General features: G+C 45.6%; 1 protein-coding gene across 21 annotated transcripts in view; it reads right to left on the bottom strand.

The window, feature by feature from the left end:
* The window catches only part of CCNL1 (cyclin L1), a 34,984-nt gene extending 17,843 nt beyond the window's left edge, over positions 1-17,141 (bottom strand). For 17 of the 21 annotated variants that reach the window (XR_015700542.1, XR_015700553.1, XR_015700544.1 and 14 more), the window contains exons 1-12: positions 14,831-17,141; positions 14,543-14,617; positions 14,179-14,288; positions 7,744-7,864; positions 7,264-7,328; positions 5,823-5,922; positions 5,580-5,684; positions 5,166-5,307; positions 3,376-3,487; positions 3,118-3,216; positions 1,097-1,222; positions 90-388 (exon numbers count right to left, since the gene is read on the bottom strand). Coding sequence is in view for 1 of the 21 variants with exons in the window: in XM_087739917.1 (XP_087596043.1) it covers positions 1,741-2,089; positions 3,118-3,216; positions 3,376-3,487; positions 5,166-5,307; positions 5,580-5,684; positions 5,823-5,922; positions 7,264-7,328; positions 7,744-7,864; positions 14,179-14,288; positions 14,543-14,617; positions 14,831-15,112 (1,560 nt within the window). In the remaining 20 variants the exon portion in view is untranslated. Of the gene's footprint in view, positions 1-89; positions 885-1,096; positions 1,223-1,294; positions 2,090-3,117; positions 3,217-3,375; positions 3,488-5,165; positions 5,308-5,579; positions 5,685-5,822; positions 5,923-7,263; positions 7,329-7,743; positions 7,865-14,178; positions 14,289-14,542; positions 14,618-14,830 lie in introns of those variants that run through there. The other 4 variants (XR_015700560.1, XR_015700559.1, XR_015700561.1 and 1 more) reach the window with 4 other exon arrangements.
* Between the last annotated feature and the right edge of the window lie 643 nt (positions 17,142-17,784).

The following is a 17,784-nucleotide window of genomic DNA, read 5'->3' as shown; positions in this document are numbered from 1 at the left end:
AAGCAACAAACATGTGAAATACAGTTACTGCAGATGAAAAAAAACCCACAGAAGTAACCAAGAAACAGAGGAAGACATTTATCTTTTACCTTTTTTCCCGAAAAAACTTAGGCGCTTTTTGTATTTCTCAAGAACAGATGCAGATCGGGCCCGGCAGGATGCTGGGTAGCTGCTTACAAGAACGTACCAGTTCCAGCGAAGCTTTTGCTCAACCGCATTTTGTTTTTCTTTCCCTTTTGAGGTCTGCAGAATCGGCGGCCAGGCTGGCACGCGCTCCTGGAGCAGGCCCGTTTCGGTCCCTTACCAGCTCGTTTGGCCTCGGGCTTTGCCCTCTGCCGTGCTGCAGATGAAGGTACCCGGCCGGGTCGCCTCAGCCAGAGCAGCTACGCTGGGAGAAGCGTTTTGGGAGAGGAAAGGTCTTTTTATGGTGCATTAGCTACAAGGGGGTGCTGGGCGAGCATCTAGAGCTTGCCAGCAAGCACCTTCAGGCTTAAGATTTTGTTACTACCCGAGCAGCAACTGAAAGAATCCAACCGAATTCCTCCTCGCCCATTTCGTCTCTCCTTTCCCTGCAACTCCACCCGCAGCTCCCCCGTGGCGGCTGACAGCTCTGGGTGGTACGGCGACACCGGGTCCTGTTCCGGCCGCCGGGCACAGAGCAGTCAGCCCAGCACGGGGATCCGCGCTTTTAACCCTGACACGTTTGAGCCCGAGGAGTTTCCCCAGGAAACTCTGAGGAGTTTTTCCGTCAGCACGACCCTTCAGCCAAGCTGGCAACACGGCAGGCAGCGGGACACCGCTGGCAGATTTGCCCCGGGGAGCTCAGCTAAAAGCTGCTTAAGCATTGCACTTGCAACAGGATCCCTCCTTCTACCGCCAGCATCCTGCCGCCAGTCACGAAAGAAGGGAAATAAAAAGCCCCAAGCTTGATCCCTCCTTGGCTTCTGCAGCAGCAGCTGCCGAGGGGCAGGGCAGAAATCCCCCTCCCCAGGGGCCAGGGAAGCCGGACAGGAGCAGCCCCTGCGGGGCTTGTGAAGCGCAGCTCCTCCCCAGCTCCCCCTCACCCTCCCACCGAACCCCAGGGGCCTGTGCTCACTTATCCCAAGGGCTGCAGGGTGTCGGGAGCAGAGCTGGCCTCCCCGGGAACGGCACCAACTTCCGAAGCTTCCCAAGTCTTTTGTTTGCAACAGAAGCAGATCGATATCCCACACGTCCCATTAATCTGCAATGGTCCAAGTGATGGCATTTACGAAAATTCAGTTTAGTTTCAATATATTTGACATCCAACAGGCAGTAAAAAAAAAAGCTTTATATTTTATTTCTTGTAAAAATCTTTTAACACATGCAGACTAAAACCAGTGTAAGAAAGTATCCACCATCGTTTAAACAAATAACTATACTTAAATATAAGTGTCTGCAATTGACTTGTATAAAAATAAGGTACATTTTGCTTTTTTACAGAAATCCATTCTCCAGTTCTCATATCGATAAACAATACACGACTAATACATACGATTTCACCTGATCGCTGTTCTCCATCAATCTGATACTGCTAAGGTATTATGTGCAAAAGTTGGTAACACTTTCTTTCCCAAAAGAAAAAAATCTTCTACACGTTTTAGAAAAATCAGATATTGGGTTTAAATTAATCAAATCCTAATCGGTTCCTTTGTTCTCCCATAACGAGTCCATTGACTGGATTATATACAGGCTTAACTAGAACCTGCGGCAGGGCGAGCCTCAGCGCCTGTGCCTGCCGTGTCCCGACCGGCCGCTGCCGTGGTGCTTGCCTTTGTGAGACCTCTCGAAGGAGCGGGACCTCTCGCGCCTGTCTCTGTGGTGGCCCCGCTCGTGCCTGTGCTTCTTGGCAGCATCAGAATGATCCCTGGATTTGCTCTGTGAACGGGAACGAGATTTTTTCCTTTTGTGACCGTGTCTATTTGCACTCTTCAACTCTTCCCTGCCATGCTTGGTCTTCAGGTGTGGCGAGCCGTGGTTGTGGTGTCGGCGAGGGCTGCCGCTGTGGCTGCGGGACCTGCTTCTCGATCTCGAGCTGTATGTCCCAGACAGGCTCCGCCTATTATTGTAGCTTACAGAAAAGCGGTACAAGTTAAAACACAACTTCCACACAGAAGGGGGGGAAAAAAAAGAATAAAAATCAACGCTTAGGAACTTCCAAGTTACTGGAAGAAATCCAAGACTCTTTCTCCCACAGGGATAGCTGATGAGTGATAGTGACCGTCCCAGAACGTGCTTTTGAGTCCAGTTCCTTGGACAACAGAAAGCCCAAACCAGACCCAAACCCGGAATGCAGCACCTTTCGTAATCGTTCAACCTTGTCAAGAATCCTCCCCTCGACACCAGATTGCAGATGGGTTATTGCCTTTTTTTCCTTCGATGATTTGACAGTCAACAATACTTAGGGCAACACTTCATTGAGATCCAAGCTGGCAGTTTCCAACTTAGATGTCAGTCTGAAGATTCTTTTATATATATATATATGCCAGCAGCTACCACTGCATCACCCCGCACAGTCCCCTCCTTCCCCAGTCACAGAAGAGAGGCAGAGTACTGAAGAGCCAGCCAGCACATCATGCAACGCTGACAGAATATACGTTCTCCCAGGCGCTGGGAAGAAAGCTGCACCACATGAAACTGGCTCCTGTGGCGCTTCTCGCTACTTCAAAGGGGATGGAGCTCTGAGAAACTGCTCTCGTTTGTAATGGGTTCCTTGGGAAGATCGTCAAACAGGGTAAGATGACCTTACGCTCACTCCATCATAGACTCGTTGTGTACATGTGCAGTCCGGATAGTCTTAAGCTTCCATTTTACAGCAAAGCTTTTACAGCTTGAACTATTAACGGCACCGTTACCAACAGAACTGCTTCATGTCAAGAACTGAGAGCCTGAAGCCAGACCCAAGTCTCACACTTTTGCTGGCCAGCAGTCAGAAGCTCGTGCTAAGCACCTACAAGCTACTTGGAGTGGCCCTACTTCTTAGAAGTGAAAAGCCCTTCTGAAATATCCCAGAGAGCCAATTCTGACAAAAACGACACTCCCCCAAAAAAGCCCTGCCCCTCCCTGCAACCCCCCACCAACCAAAGATCCACTACTTACTGCCGCCTAGGAGTGTGAGACCGAGACCTTGACTTTGTTCTTGACCTTGATCGACTAGCACTTCTGCTGCTTCTACTTCTCTTGCTTTCTTTTCTCATGCTTGGGGGCAAAAAAAAAAAAAAAAAAAAAAAAAATAGGGTTACGCTTCTGAGGTACTCATTACTTCCATGACATAGCTCAAAAGTAGTTAACTGTACTTCAGTTGAAGAAACCATTTTTACAGAAGTCAGTCTTCATCAGGAAGAGATTTTTACCTACCCGTTGTAAGGGCTCTTCGAAGCTTGCTGCCTCTCTTCTGGCTCTTTTTTAATGGTTTTGGTATTCAGAGATACTGGAGTCTTCTCTTCAGTTTTTACTTCTCTCGGGGAAGCTAAAAATAAAATTTAAATTCAAAATTAGGTATTTTATTCACAGACTTTAATAAACATATGTATCCTTTTACACCTTTACCAGTATTTGCACAAAATGTAAATATGAACTCAATAGCTACTACTTCAGTCCATCTTTCCATTTATAGTGCAGTCCTAGAAGAGAACACTGGGGTGAGATGCCCGCGGGGAGATGCACAGCAGTTTAAAGCCAAGTGTCGGCAGGGGGGAGAACACTGTGACCTTCAAGCCAAGCAGCCAGGCTCGTCTGAGATTTCATCCACCAGGGCCCAAGTGGTACAAAATAAAAGCTGCCCTTATGGCCCACAAATACGTAAATTGTTACCTTGACAGTTAATTTCCAATACTATAGAAAGAATTAAGACTGAACAGCAAAATTACACATTTCATTTTTATATTAGTGGTACAAATATAATGAATAACAAAAAACTACTTTAGTTTAGAAGTCAATCTGTCTCTACAGCCAGCTGATACAGCCAGAGATGGACTCACTTTTTCACAGGGGGGCTACTACGCAACAACGATGCATTTGTATCTGGCCTGCTGACAGCAAGGCAGAGGTGCTGCATTATAACTTACACCACAGCTTCCTAACTCAACAGGGTCCAGAGGTTTAACGGAAAAATAGAGAAAGGCAGAATTCTGTCAGCAGCTTTCCCTCAGTTTGTCAGCTAGCCTTCCAAAGTCTAGTCAGCTAGTCTTCCAAAACCCCACCAGAGGTCCCGCTTTCACTCAAACTCTTCTAACCTAGGCTCCCACTTCACAGAAGTAAGAAAAAGCTTTCATTGTTTAGTGAGAAATTTACCCTTGCCAGCTCAAAAGACCTCTGGAAACTCAGATGTATTGTTCTTAAGGAAAAATAACTGCTACAAGTATTGCTTTCTCAGAATACGCTCTGAAGTTCCTGAAGAGGCCATGTAACAAGGGTCTGTGCCTTCTACTTTACCCACCATCACTGGGCCAACGCTCATCATAGCCTTTACATTTTGTTGGTAGTTTACAGATCAATAGCAGCATTAAGAGGTAAAAGCACCAAGACAAAACTGTCTGTTCTGTGTCTCATTAGAGTTCAGACAGATTTATTGCCTGGTTCAAGATACGCATTACAACAATTTATTCACTCTGATGCCAAGACAGCACTAGGACCTTCCCTTCTCCATTTCCTGACCACAAGCTGTCTTCCTTCACTGCACTTGAACAGTTGACAAGTACATTAAAGAGAAGCAGAGAAAGCAATTTTCAGATACCTGCTGCAAAAGGAACCATGAAGGCTGCTGCAACACCCCCCCGCAACAGATTACATCCAGAGAGTCTCTCTTCACAACGCAGCAATATACAGCAAGCTCCTGGGTCTAGACATTTTCGTAACACAGTTATCTCAAGGGTGCATCATATTAATATATCACTCTCCCATCTGTGGAAGTATGGAGTAAGGCACCCTGTTTCCCACTAATCTGCTATTTCAAGGTATTGAAACTGGTTTTAAAATTTGTGTTTTAAAAAAAAGAAAGATTTGTCTTTTCTTAGTTCTGTGAGAAAGACCAAGTTGTGAACAGCTCAAGAAGCAAACCTACATTTTTTTTTAACACCTTGGGACATGGATTTAGAAGACTTATCAAATAGTACTAATGCACATTTCTGTTCAGAAAACCAACTTACATGGTTTGGATGCAGGAGAAAAGCCACCCAGTGTTGAGAGTGCTGGAGTTCCATCCGGATTTAAACCTTTTGCCTTCAGTTTAGCTTCCTGTAGTGCCATTTTCCTCTTTTCTACTTCTTTATCCAGGAATTCGTAATTGGGCTGTTAAATTAACAGTGTGTAAGAAGCTGAACTAATGCAATTCATATTTTATCTCATTTCTGAAAAATACTCAATTATCTTCTAATCACCTATCCAGTAATGTGACTAACTTGCATAATTTGTTCTCACGCTCCCCTTAAGAGAAGCAGCCACACAGCAGAGTCTTTCCAATTAGCAGATTTGCATGCAGGTGTTCCCAAACACACTTAAGACAATCACGAGACAGCTCAAACTGCACTGAACACTATGAAAAACAAACATCTCAAAGTTACCTTCTTTCTGGTATAGAGCTTAAGAGTTGTTAAGCATATCTCCTGAATCTCCTCTTCCGTGGTGCCAAAGAGCAAGAACCAGTGAGGACGGGTAGGCAGTGGAATCTGAAAATAAAACAATTGGAAGCTTAATAATAGAGATTACAGACCAGACTTTTGTTTTAAATATTTTCATTAATTTTCTTGAAACCAAATTACTAGCAATAGAAGGCAATGCTAACTAAAAGACAAACGAATACTCACCTGCAGAGCCCTAGCAGCGAGATAAATGCAAGCACATGCTATAGTCTCTGGCTGAAAGCGCACAAACACATTTGTTCGAAGGCTGTCATTCATGTAATTCCTAAAAAAAAAAACAAATTTATGAAAGATTGGATCTCAGGTTTACATCTTTTTATTTAGAGGATAACAATACTGGAGACTCAATTGACTTTATTATTTTTTCTGTTATTATATTAAACACTTGGTTTCTTTCCAATTATTGTATTTGATGTTTACATTTGTTACTTCTGCAATAGTTTGCACCGTTGCCATTGTTTTGAAACCCCAATGCAAGTAGTAGTATGTAATGGCTACTTCCTAGGTAGGTATGTTAAGTCATACCGTGAAGTGTCCATTGAGTTAACAGTCTAACAAGTACTTTTTATCTGTCCAGCTGTTTGCTTTAAACACCAATGTTCTTGTATTTAAAAATCAATATGCTTAAAACTCAAACGCAAACGTGAAAGCATGGTATAGTTTTAACCTACCATTTTCCAGAGGCTAGATGCAACCTATAAAGTTCATAAAACATTGCATTTAAATCCTACGTGTGCCTTGAGTCACATTAACTTCATCCAGAGACAGAAGCATCCAATCTGCTCACTGAGTGTTGGAAAAAGACCTGCAAGTTAGTAAGGGGTCTCCCAGTTCACTAAGCTACTGTTCTTCCACCACGGTGGCACTGCCAAGCAATACATGCCAAGAGATACATTTAAACAGCAGAGACCTCCATCGATTTCTAAGTTACTGAGCTACAGGAAAGAAACGAACAGCAGTCAGTAAGTATTGACTCTACAGAAAACCATGCCCAATATGGCTTCTAAGTGAACATGCTGCATGCACTGTAATTTTCTTTTTTTTTTTAAACTCAAGTTTAGCCAAATGCTAAATCAACTAAATAAATGTTGGCAGAAAGTCTACCCCATGTGTCTTTTAAATACACTACAGTATACAGTAGCTAGGCAACAAATACATTTAGAAACATTTTTAACAGTTACTTCTAAAAGCAAATATACAAATCCTTTCGACACCCAGACAGAACTAGAAGATGCTGCCCGATGGATATGGACCACTTCAGTGAATCTCGGATGAGAGCTTGCACTGGGTTGGCTGGAGAGAAGGGCAGCCAAACAGGCCATCCCCAGGTCATGGGCTGAGGTGCAGAGGGCAGAGCTCTATGACTTACCATCATGGACTACCCTTTAATTAAAGAGTAGAAAAAAGAACAAAGTTAAATTGAGTTCTCCATTACTATACTGGAATCAAGCCATGAAAATAGTAAGCAGAAACAAGCACTAGAATATTTTAAAAGTATGTATTTGTGTAATAACTTACATCTCATTGCTTTGCATATGGATCGTCAGGCTTGTTATTTCTGCTACTATTTTCCTGGCTAGGAAAAGAATGGAAAATAACAACTTACCAGGCTGTCTGTACCAGGGTTTGATTACGTTCACATTCTAGGACTTGTAAATACATAACGATGATCTGAGGAATAAGGGGAAGAAAAAAAAAAGACTCAGTTTTAACATATTAAGCAAGAGTAAGGAATTAACTATGTCTAGCCAAACAGTATTCCAAAACAACCGTCTACGCCTCCTTTTCTAAGCATACACTGTAAGCTCACGTCATCCAATCATGTTCAGACAATTCTTTATTTTACTACTTTCCTGTGATTTTCAAAACCAGTCACCTTTAACATTTCCCAAGGAAGCAATTTCTACCAAAGTCAATATGACAAATTATTTGCCCAAGCACTCTGGCAAAAGCATTCATGATAGCTACTAAGGAATACAGAGAAGAAATCAGGTCATTTTTACACCTGCGTTTCTCGTCCCACAGCTCGCAATGATGCCATCAAGGTGGAATAATATTTACCATTATATTATTGTTGATAACTCACCTTATGCGGATGCTTGACATGAACACAAAATCCCAACTCCTTCAGTACCCTCCTTTCTGCTTTGATTACTTGATTTTTGGTGTTTATGTAGTTCTGATCAAGTATCAGTGGGCTTGGAGTCCTATAGTTTGCAAGAAATAAAATCAAAACTGTTTTGCATATCCAAAAATAGCGGCATCTCTGTTTTCCCTTCCAACCAACTAATGGCAACAGAAACCGGTTTTCAACTCCTGCAAGCAAGTTTAAGCATTAATCTTGTGCTGTCCAAGTTTAGATAAACTAGTTTAGTTTCTGCTTTTCACTAGCTACAGATTAGATGGCCAAGATAAAAAAAAAAAACCTCTTTTGTGTATGTAAACTACGCTGGTCCAGCTGCTGGAATGGAAGTCAACTTTACAGCGAAGATCTCAAAGAACCTTTACACTTCATGACAGAGGTGGGGGAAGGACTGTGATACAGCTACCTTTGCTAGGTAGGGCTTCAAAGCAGAAATAAGCTAGAACAGGTTTTTGTACTGATATTAAAGTAGCAAGCTTGTGCTTTATAAATGGCAGTTTCCTATGCAATGGAAGAAAAGATTATTCAGATCTTCAGAGAACAAGACAGCCCTGCTACTGCGATATACAAAAAGCCTAGTAAAGCAAGAATTTAACCTCTGAAATTGTGACAGATCTGCCTGATTCTGAATACTGCACCCACTAATCAGTGGATGTCATGTCAATTCTGCTATTTGCATTTGCAAAACAAGAGCTCATTTCACAAAGAAAGATTCCTAAGTCTACCACTATCAAGTCCTAATTCCTTCCAAATCCAACACCTGAACCCTCCAAAGCATTTCTTTTAACTAAAATAACTTGCTGTATGCTTTATGCACAAGCGTCATACTCCATTTTGTACTCTTTTCTTTGTTCATGCTTAGACTTGACCTTTCGACATTCCACATCGCGTATTTTAATCCACTTCCCTCTAAAAACCCACTGGCTTTTTCCCTGTTTGTAATATGCCTTACATATTCCACATGCTTCCTAACACAGAAGAATGGTTTTGCAACTAGTTACACTCTAATAAACCACAGTCTGTTTACATGATAAACCTAGTACACCCCAAGCGCTGGTGACAATTTATTTTACATTGCCTTCAAAAAGAAAAAAAAAAGTAATGCAAAGCAGATTCAAAATACAGCTTCTGTTTTATCAGACAAAGTATTTCACTAACTTGTCTTTCTTGATTCCATGCAAGTTCCACATATGGATCACAATTCTCTTCCCTGATAAGTCACAGGGTAGAAAAAACTCAAAAAACCTAGGTTCCCACCCCAGAAAGAAAGGGTCATTTTAATTACAAGGCTAGCTGAAGGGCTTCCCCACTTCAATAATCCACAATTTATGCTAAGACTTCTGCAGTCACCTGGAAGGATGCTTATTACCATTGGTCAAAGGATACAACAAGCCATCCATTTCACTAATACAAGCAACATATTGTACAATCACGCACTTCAAGTGGGAGCTCCCCTGCTCTTCCCACGGGGCTGAGAAGCAGCTCCCAGGAGGTTTGAAATGAACTACTGCAGCTTCTCGGTGCCTGGAAAGACCTACAATTCAAGTACGAGCCTTACTACTCCTGTCTCCTAAAAACTGCAATGTTCTCCATGTTTCATAAAAGTAACTTATCTAGTTAAGGCTTACTCTCACTCATCAGGGCAAGCTGACAAAGTTTGTGATTTCAGCTACTCTAAATATAACCCAGAATACATTTGTGGTTTTTTTTTTTTCATAAATAACTAGAAAAGAAAAACTTCTAAAGCTTCTTTAAGTTAACGACTTCTGTAGAGAGGCTATGATTTTATCTGAATACTCAAACACTACAAAGGCTTTCTGAACACAACGTGCTGGAGTGGGAGACCGGAAGAACCAAGCTGAAGTTCTTCAAATCAGTGAAACTGATTCACTTCCTGTTGATTTCAACTATACTGGGTTTTATAATAACATCTCTTCCAATATCGCTTTACACAATTTTATCTAGAGATCACTGGCATTAACAGGATCTGCAAGGCATCATTCAGAACGAGTTTAGATGTCCAGGCTCAGCTTATCTTGTTAGCAGAACACTTCATCAGAGGTGACAAATCTTGGATGAAACCATTAGGGCAGCTATGACTTCCAGTCTAAAAAAAAAAATCAACAGTGGGACAACATGACTGCATGGGATCATCCAACAACCTGCCACAGGATTACTATCTTCCACAGGTCTTTGCATTCTCTGAAAGCTACGTAAGAAAGTCAGCATTTTGAAAACACAGTAAGGTAGCCAGAAGTGCAACAGGAAAGACTGTGAGCCTTACTGCAATTTAAGTTGTCACTGTCCTTCCACAGGGCCATAGGATCAGCACAAAAAGTTCATCCTTTGGTTGTACATGTTCAACAGCAAAGCGACAGGAAACTCAAAATTAAGACACTCAAGAGTGTGCTTTACTCTGTTGTCCCACGTCACTCTAGTCACTTATGACACACAAGTTCTAGAGATCTACAGATCTAAGGAAGCCATGAAAAACATCATTTATCCAGACAGTATTTCCAGACACAGAAAGACAAATGCAGTGTTTTATCCACTTATGCAAAAATAAAAGTCTGCAGAAGACTTTACTGCACCTTATTACTGGCAAAAGTCAGGTTCCCCACTGTATTAAGATTTACCAAGCTAGTACTTTTGCCAGAAACTCCAAAGTGCTGGTGTGCATAATTATTTAGAAGCTGGAAACTTCAGAGACTTCCCTTTGGAAAAATTCTTAGCTTTCCTTCTGAGAAAAGAAAAACAGAGGAACTTTGCTACTCCATTTGCTGCACTTAGTTCTCAGTCCAAGTAGTAATCATTGTAGGACCAAGTAACAAACCAGAGAAAAATAATTTATAAGCTTACATATAAAATAAGCTTCAAGCCCTATTTAGCCAAGTAGTATTACAAATTCTTACAGATCAGCACTAGAGCTCCAGGCACGACTTTGGGCTTAAGAACAGAGAGCACACAGCGCCCATTCTGGTAAGTCAATCCCACACTTAAGTCACAAAACTTCATCGGGATTTAGAGATTGCATAACAACCCAAAAGATTAACACACACTGTAATGTGTTTGTAACAATAAATTAATAACAAATATCCTTTTTTTAAATGCCTCTGACAAATGAAACCTAAGTTCTCAATACAGCTCCAGCTTCATTTGATGCAATATTAAAATTCAATGTCTTTGGAATGTCTTAATACTTTGGAAGAAAAGCGCCCTGCATGGAGGTTTGTTCATAATGCAAGAAGTACTTCTGACAAGTACAGCATAACATCAGCATCTCATTTCAAAGTCCAGATCTCTCTTATGCCAGTCAGTAAGAAAGAAGAAAGCGAGTTCTGTGTTTGTCTCCAACATTGTAAATACAAGCACCGTAGATTTATAGAACAGTTTGAAGAACACTAAGTAGTGTGTATTATTAATACAGGCCACTTCCAACACAACTGCATGAACCTGTTTGCTGCAACAGAAGCAAAGAACAGCTGACTGAGCATCTCAAACCAACATTTGTGAGATTACACAATGACAGGAGTCACATTTGGTTCCAGTCTCATAAGGACTTTCTGCAGCTTTCAGGCACATTTAAGGTGAAGAAAAATCAACTTCGAACTACATTCTACATGTTAAACAATAGTTGCGCTTCGCTCAGAACACAGATGTTTCAGCACATAGTTTTTTAAAAAGCAGTATTTTCATAATACGAGCTTTTCTCCATGCACACAAACATTTTTACATGCAGTACTACATGACATATGCTCGTGAAAGATCCAAAAGAAAATATGCTCGTCCAAAACACTTCTTTAGCTTTTTCTTACTTCTCAGTATTAGAAATACCACCTAGCAGTAACTCAGTTGACTACAGGTCTTACAAAAAGAAAATTCTAATGCAATTCCCAGTTCTACAAACAGGTACATATAAGGGACTGCTTACATAATAATTTATATAAATAGCTTTACAAATTCAAGACTTCTGCATCCTTGTGAAGGCATGTTTTACTATGAATTCAAACTGCAATTATACAGAGCCAGAAAGTAGAACTAAGAACCCAAAACTGTTTAAGAAAGCAAGCAAGCCTACTCAAACTACTCAAACTTCATGTGCAGGTTAAGAGCTTCAGTTAACAGAAATACTAGACTAGAGGTGAAAAGAAAGTACAGCAGCCTAACTGATTGTTTCAGTTCTGGGTTGTGTGTGAGAAACTAACTACGGCCTAAGTGTTAGCTTCAGATAAAAAAAAAAGATTAAGCTAGTATTCTAAAAACCTGGACAGCAAAGAAAAAAGCTTATAACAAGATACAGGAGTTCTTCCAAATGGTTCACCAGCGGCCAACCTGTTAGTCCCCCGATTCCAGTGACCTATTCTCAGAGCACTGGCTTCTCCTTGGGGATTTTCGATACTTCACTCACTGTTGCCATGACGACAGCTTCATCTTTATGTACCACTCCACATCACCCAGGCTTTGGTAAATGTAGCTGGTCGCTGTATAGTCGGTTGCAAGGGAAAAAAGAGTCGAAGTTAATAACGTGTACAGATTATGTAATTGTAATCTTGTAAAAAGTACAGAAAAACGTTTACATCCTGCTTGTTAAAAAAAAAAGAAAAAAAAAAGGCAAGCCTGAATGTCAGACTTCAGCATTTTAAAGATTAATTTCATGCAGATTCACTCAATCTCAGAGCAACAATACCCATTTCTCCAGAAAATAATGGGTAGAAGTGCACGATTTCTCTCGACATGATGCATTTTAGACACCATGTAACATGCACAAGTGACATTCTGATTTGGAACAGGCTAGCTGGAAAGATTTAAGTTCACAGGTTAAGTTCAGTTTCTCTGATCCTTCGCACAGCACAAAGAAACACCTAATTTATATTCTCACTGCAAACAGAAGCATTGCATACGATTAATTAACCTTCACTGTCTGGATCAAGGCCAAAACACCAAGAATCACTGAACCAGCTTCAAGAATTCCAGTAACCAGATTCTCTTATCATAACTGTGGTAAGAAACAATACCACCAAGTTCACATTCAGCGTAACTTCAGAAAACCCTCTCAGGGCCATCAGGAATAACAACTTCAAAAAAAAAAAAAAAGAGCAAAGCTAAGTTCCAAAGTATAACACCAAATCATTCTTCTTTTATCTAAAACTAACTAGGAAAACACAAGCACAAGGCAGTAAAAGCAAAAGTTTTACATGCAACAGAAGCATAACCAGGATAAATACACCAAGAAACAGCTGGTTTCCCTAAGGGATTTCTAACTCCTCAAAAAAGGTTACACAACACTAAAGTTTCAATTCCTGCTGTAACCTGCTGATACAGAGCAGAGAAATGATAGTGTGAATTTAAGAATCTAACTGAAAAAAAATCTTTTTGTAACTATAGGTTACCTTACAGTTTAAGCAATTGGCCACTAAAAGTAAACCTACTTCACCACAGCTTATGTCTCCAGTCTCACAGACTACAGTACTGCTACGTGACAGATTTAAAGAAATTTTGCATTTAATAGCAACTTCGAAAACTCCTTCCCTTCAACCGTTCCTTGTTCCTTCCAATCAAGTCTATTTGCTTTACACATGAAAACATGTATCGCTTTACACACAAAAAAGCAGCATTAGGCACTCACAACTGAGAACAGCTGAGAACTCAAGCAGACAATTATCCAGATCTGCACACAAATCAGGTCAGCTTACACTCCCAACTTCACCGACACAAGCACACGGTACCGTGAAGAACACAAGTCTCACTTTTTGCAATTAAAGATGCCTTCAGCTTCCAAGGCTCAATTACTCATTCCTTGTTGAAGTGGTGTCATTAACGCTGCAAACACTGTAGGCCAAACCACACTTTTTTTCAGATACTTTCTAAAATCGTTTTTTCTAAAAGGCAATACTATCATCACTGGGAAAAGTTCAGCTTTCACCTTTAGTTAACTGATACTCGATTGGCACCATAACCACATTTGGATGGCTACACACTCACAAGAGGAAAGCATTAAGACTACTGAACGTGGTTAAAAGTCTGGACAATGTACAGCAACCCACTAATTGGCTACCCATGCCTAAGACTACCTTTCAAGAACTACAAGACATCAAAAATCAATTAGCAACGGACCTAAAACTACAACCATGGACCAAAAGACTAGAACCAATACTCGTGACTTGAAGCTATATGAATAATGAAAACTGGTCTACCAAATAATCAAAAGTAACAGGAGAAGAAGTCAGCATTGAACTGCACTGCCTACACAGCAGCCAATGAGCACTCCCTTCTCAATTTTAGGTCGTTGAACTTAGCCTGGAAAAATACTGTGAATTGAAAACTGGAGCGTACATTAGTGAAAACAGATGCTTATGTTTGTAACGAAGCTAATCTTACCTTTTTGCTCTTAACTGACGCAAATGATGAAACACATTGATCACGTCCCTTATACGACGAGGTGCCTCTTCGATCTTGGATGCGAGATTGATGCAGGCCATAGCAACAATCTGAAAGGAAGCCCCATTTCCATAAGAAAATGATTTTTAATCCCGATAAGACTAGAATTACACCACTGAAAAAACCCGTGGCCTAAAGGCTCAAAGAGAGTAGCCTGTTTGGCGTGTGGCTGGCCAAAATCACTGCTCGCCCAGAACAGCGCCTTAGCGTGCTCCTCCTCCTCCCTTCTTCTTCCTCCTCCCCCCTTCTTCTCCCCCTCCTGCCCCCCCCCCCCCGCTTCCCCGCCAGGCCGTGCCGCGCTCACCTCGAAGCTGTGCTTGACGAAAGACTTCGAATAGAAGAACCGATGAAACAGCACTTGCCCCGTCGCCATCGCCACCTTTGAACGTAGAGGGAGGGAGGAGGAAGAGGGAGCGGGAGTCAGTCACCGGGCCCAGCCGCCGCCGCCGCCATTTTGTGTCAGGCACCAGCTGGCGGCGCCGCCGCCCCCCCGCGCGGCCGCCTCACACGCCCTTCCCGCCGCGCCACAATGGCGGCTCCCGGCCGCCCGCCCTCTCCCCCGCCCCGGGAAGGCGCCGGGGCGCGCACCCACCTGCGGCAGGCGGAGAAGGATGCCGGCCGCCTGGATGAGCTCGCAGCCCAGGATGCGCAGGTCGGTCTCGCACTGCAGGTCCAGGCCGTCCTGCATGGAGGGAGTGGGCGAGAGCCGCTCCTCGGGGATCAGCGAGTGGTCGATGGTGAGCGACACCTCCGAGTAGAGCCGATCGCCGATGAGGATGCCCGGGGCGGCGGGAGCCGGCGGGGCGGCAACGGTCGGGGCGGCAACGGTGGCGGCGGCCGGGGGGGCCGGGTGTGTGGCGGCGGCGGAGGCCATGATGGCGGAGCGCGTCCGCACCCGGAGCCGGCCACGCACAGACTAGCGCGGCCCGGCGCTGTGACGCAGCACACCGCGGCGCCTGCGCACGGCACGCCGGGAAAAAAAAGTCCGCCGGCCCCGCCCCGCCCGGGCCGCCAACGGTCGCCGCTGCCCCGCCGGGGACCGGCGACCGGTAACGCTGCCCCGCTCCGTTACAACGCGAGCGATGCGGAGGCCGAACCCGCCCCGTCCCGGTCGCCGGGGCCCTCGGCAGGAGGAGCTCGCCCGGGCGTCGGTGGACTCTCCCCCGCCTGCAGGGCCGCACGGCGAGCGAGGAAGGAAACGAGGTCACGCGTGGGCCCGTGGGGAGGCAGCGGCCCCCCCCCGGCTCTCACTGCGCTGTGGAGTTGTTGGGTTTTTTTTAAACAGCATTTTCTACTGCAAAAAGTTTTCGACAGTGAAAAATAAGGAACTGCGCGGAGGGAAAGGGGGTTCCGCTGGTTAAACTGCGTTTTAAACGCCGTGTAGGTTAACTGGTTCGTGCCCTGGATGGAAGCTCAGCCCGGAGCTGCGGTGGGGCTTTTGGGGCTTGCCGTGCATCACGCGGGGGAAAAAAATCCATAAAATTGAGCAAGAAAATAAAACAGGACGGCGGTGGTGCAATACTGACAGGAGGTGGGCCGCGCATTTCCAGGCTGGAAGTGTACTGCAGCAAAAAGTTACCTTCCACTTCGTTTATTAGTGGGGGAAAAAAAAAAAAAAAAGCAGCCACTGCAGTTTAAGCCCCTGTACATAAACGCACGTTAAGCGTTGGGGGGACGGCCCCGCGTTCGCCCCGCCGTACCCCAGGGCGCGCGGATCCTCGGCCCCCGGTCCCGTCACCCGCGGCAGCAGCCGGCGGAGCCAATTCCAGAGGCCGATTCCATGCTTTTGAGTTTTACTTGCTGGAAATTTGTTGTTTTTTTACAAGCGATGACTTCTCAGTTACATCACGTAAGGCTGTATGGTGGCTCCGCTGATTTCTGATGACAGGCATGCCACAGATGCATTTATTTCCAGTAAGAGAGTGCCTGACAGCTGGAAACAGGCCTGTTTCAGTGGGCTAGGATGTTGTTACTGTAATAAATGTTTCCTTTGCATTCTTACGCGCCGCTTGAAAAAGATTATTCCGACAAAACACGGATTGTTTGGTTACAATCCTCCGAACTGCGTAAATGCAGCACAAGGATTTCACAGTGGTCAACCACGCTGCCCAACTCCCCATTTATTTGGAAGAAAGGCCACCGGCCTGCTGCTCTGGCAGGGGCAGCTCGGCTGTCCCTGTCCCTGAGGGAGCGGCTGCAACCGGTCCCTCTGCGGGCCGGGACACGCAGTGCCCTGCTCGTCCCTCGCTGAGGAGAACGGCGAGGAGGCCGCGGCGCTCGGCACCGGCGCTGCCCACCCTGCCACGGCCGGCGGGGGGGCCGCCATCACCTCAGCGCAGACCCGGGGAAGGGGGCATTGGCCGCGCAGGCCGCACTCGCCGCTGCCTCCCGCCACCGCACGGCCGAACACCGCGGCGGCGAGGCCGGAGGCCCCGCAGCGATCCCCGCCAGCCCGGCGCCGCCCGCCCCGCTGTCGCAACCACGCCGGGACGCGGCGGACGGGAAATTCCCGCCGTTTGCATCACTTCTCGGAACGGCCGCTACGCGCCACGCCCCGCCGGCCATATCCCTCCGCGGCCGCGCGCCCTGGCCGGGACTAACTCCCCGCGGCCGTAACGGCACCCGAACTGAACGGCAAATCCCGCCCCGGCGGACAGCTGCGGAATCTGATTGGCTCGCTCGGCTTGAGTGGCAGAGCCCCCGCTCGGCCCCCGTCCGCCATGTTGGGGGGGGCTGGCTGCCGTCCCCTCACCGCCCGCGACCTCGGGTGTCCCCGCCGGGCACGGCGCTGCCGGGCACGCCTCAGCCGCGGGCTGGAGCTGGCTCTGTGGGCAGGCGAAGCCGGCCGGCGTGGCCCCGGCGGGCACGACGGGGCTGGGAGGGCGGTTGTCCTGTGGAGATCCGGTGCCTCTTCCTGCCGGCAGCGCCGCGGTGTCGCCGCCTCCGCTGGGCCCCTGCCTGGAGGAGGAGATAAGGCCGGGCCGGCCGGCGCAGGCCTTGTCTGGAGCAGGGACCAGCTCTCCTCAGGGGTCCCTCTGAGCTCCCTTCTTCTGCCTGGGCACAGGCCGCTGGTTTCTACTCATGCCCTCCCAGCCTAGAAGGGCCCAGTGCCCTGCACATTGACAGCAATGTGTTGTAACCTCTCTCAGGAGCCAGCGTGCCTGGTAGCTGGCTGGCCTGATTCGTAATCCAGCAGCAACTCGCCAAACAGCTATGGGACTGCAAGAACAGAGACCATGACTGTGCTGCAGCAGCAGATATCTCAAAGAGGAAAGCTCAGGGCCCACAGGATCTGCTAGAGGGGACATGCTCCCTATTAGCTAGCCACTAATTTCATGCATGCACATGGGACAGCTGTCAGTCCGATGGGCTCATCAGTGCAATTTTGACCTTGTGGGACAGGCTGAGAGCTCTGCAGAGCTGCAGAGGCCACAGGAAAGATTCACTATTTTTTTCCATTGGTTGTCAAGGATGAGCAAACCTGGCCTGAACAGAGGGCTCGCAGGGCATGAGGTTGCTTAACCTCCATGCAACCAGGCCAGGTTG

The sequence above is a fragment of the Nipponia nippon genome, unplaced genomic scaffold, assembly GCF_047370975.1.
Source record: "Nipponia nippon isolate SJK-2023a ecotype South Korea unplaced genomic scaffold, ASM4737097v1 scaffold_7, whole genome shotgun sequence".
In the NCBI taxonomy this organism is placed as follows: Eukaryota; Metazoa; Chordata; class Aves; order Pelecaniformes; family Threskiornithidae; genus Nipponia; species Nipponia nippon.
This window is presented reverse-complemented; position numbering and strand designations above follow the sequence as displayed.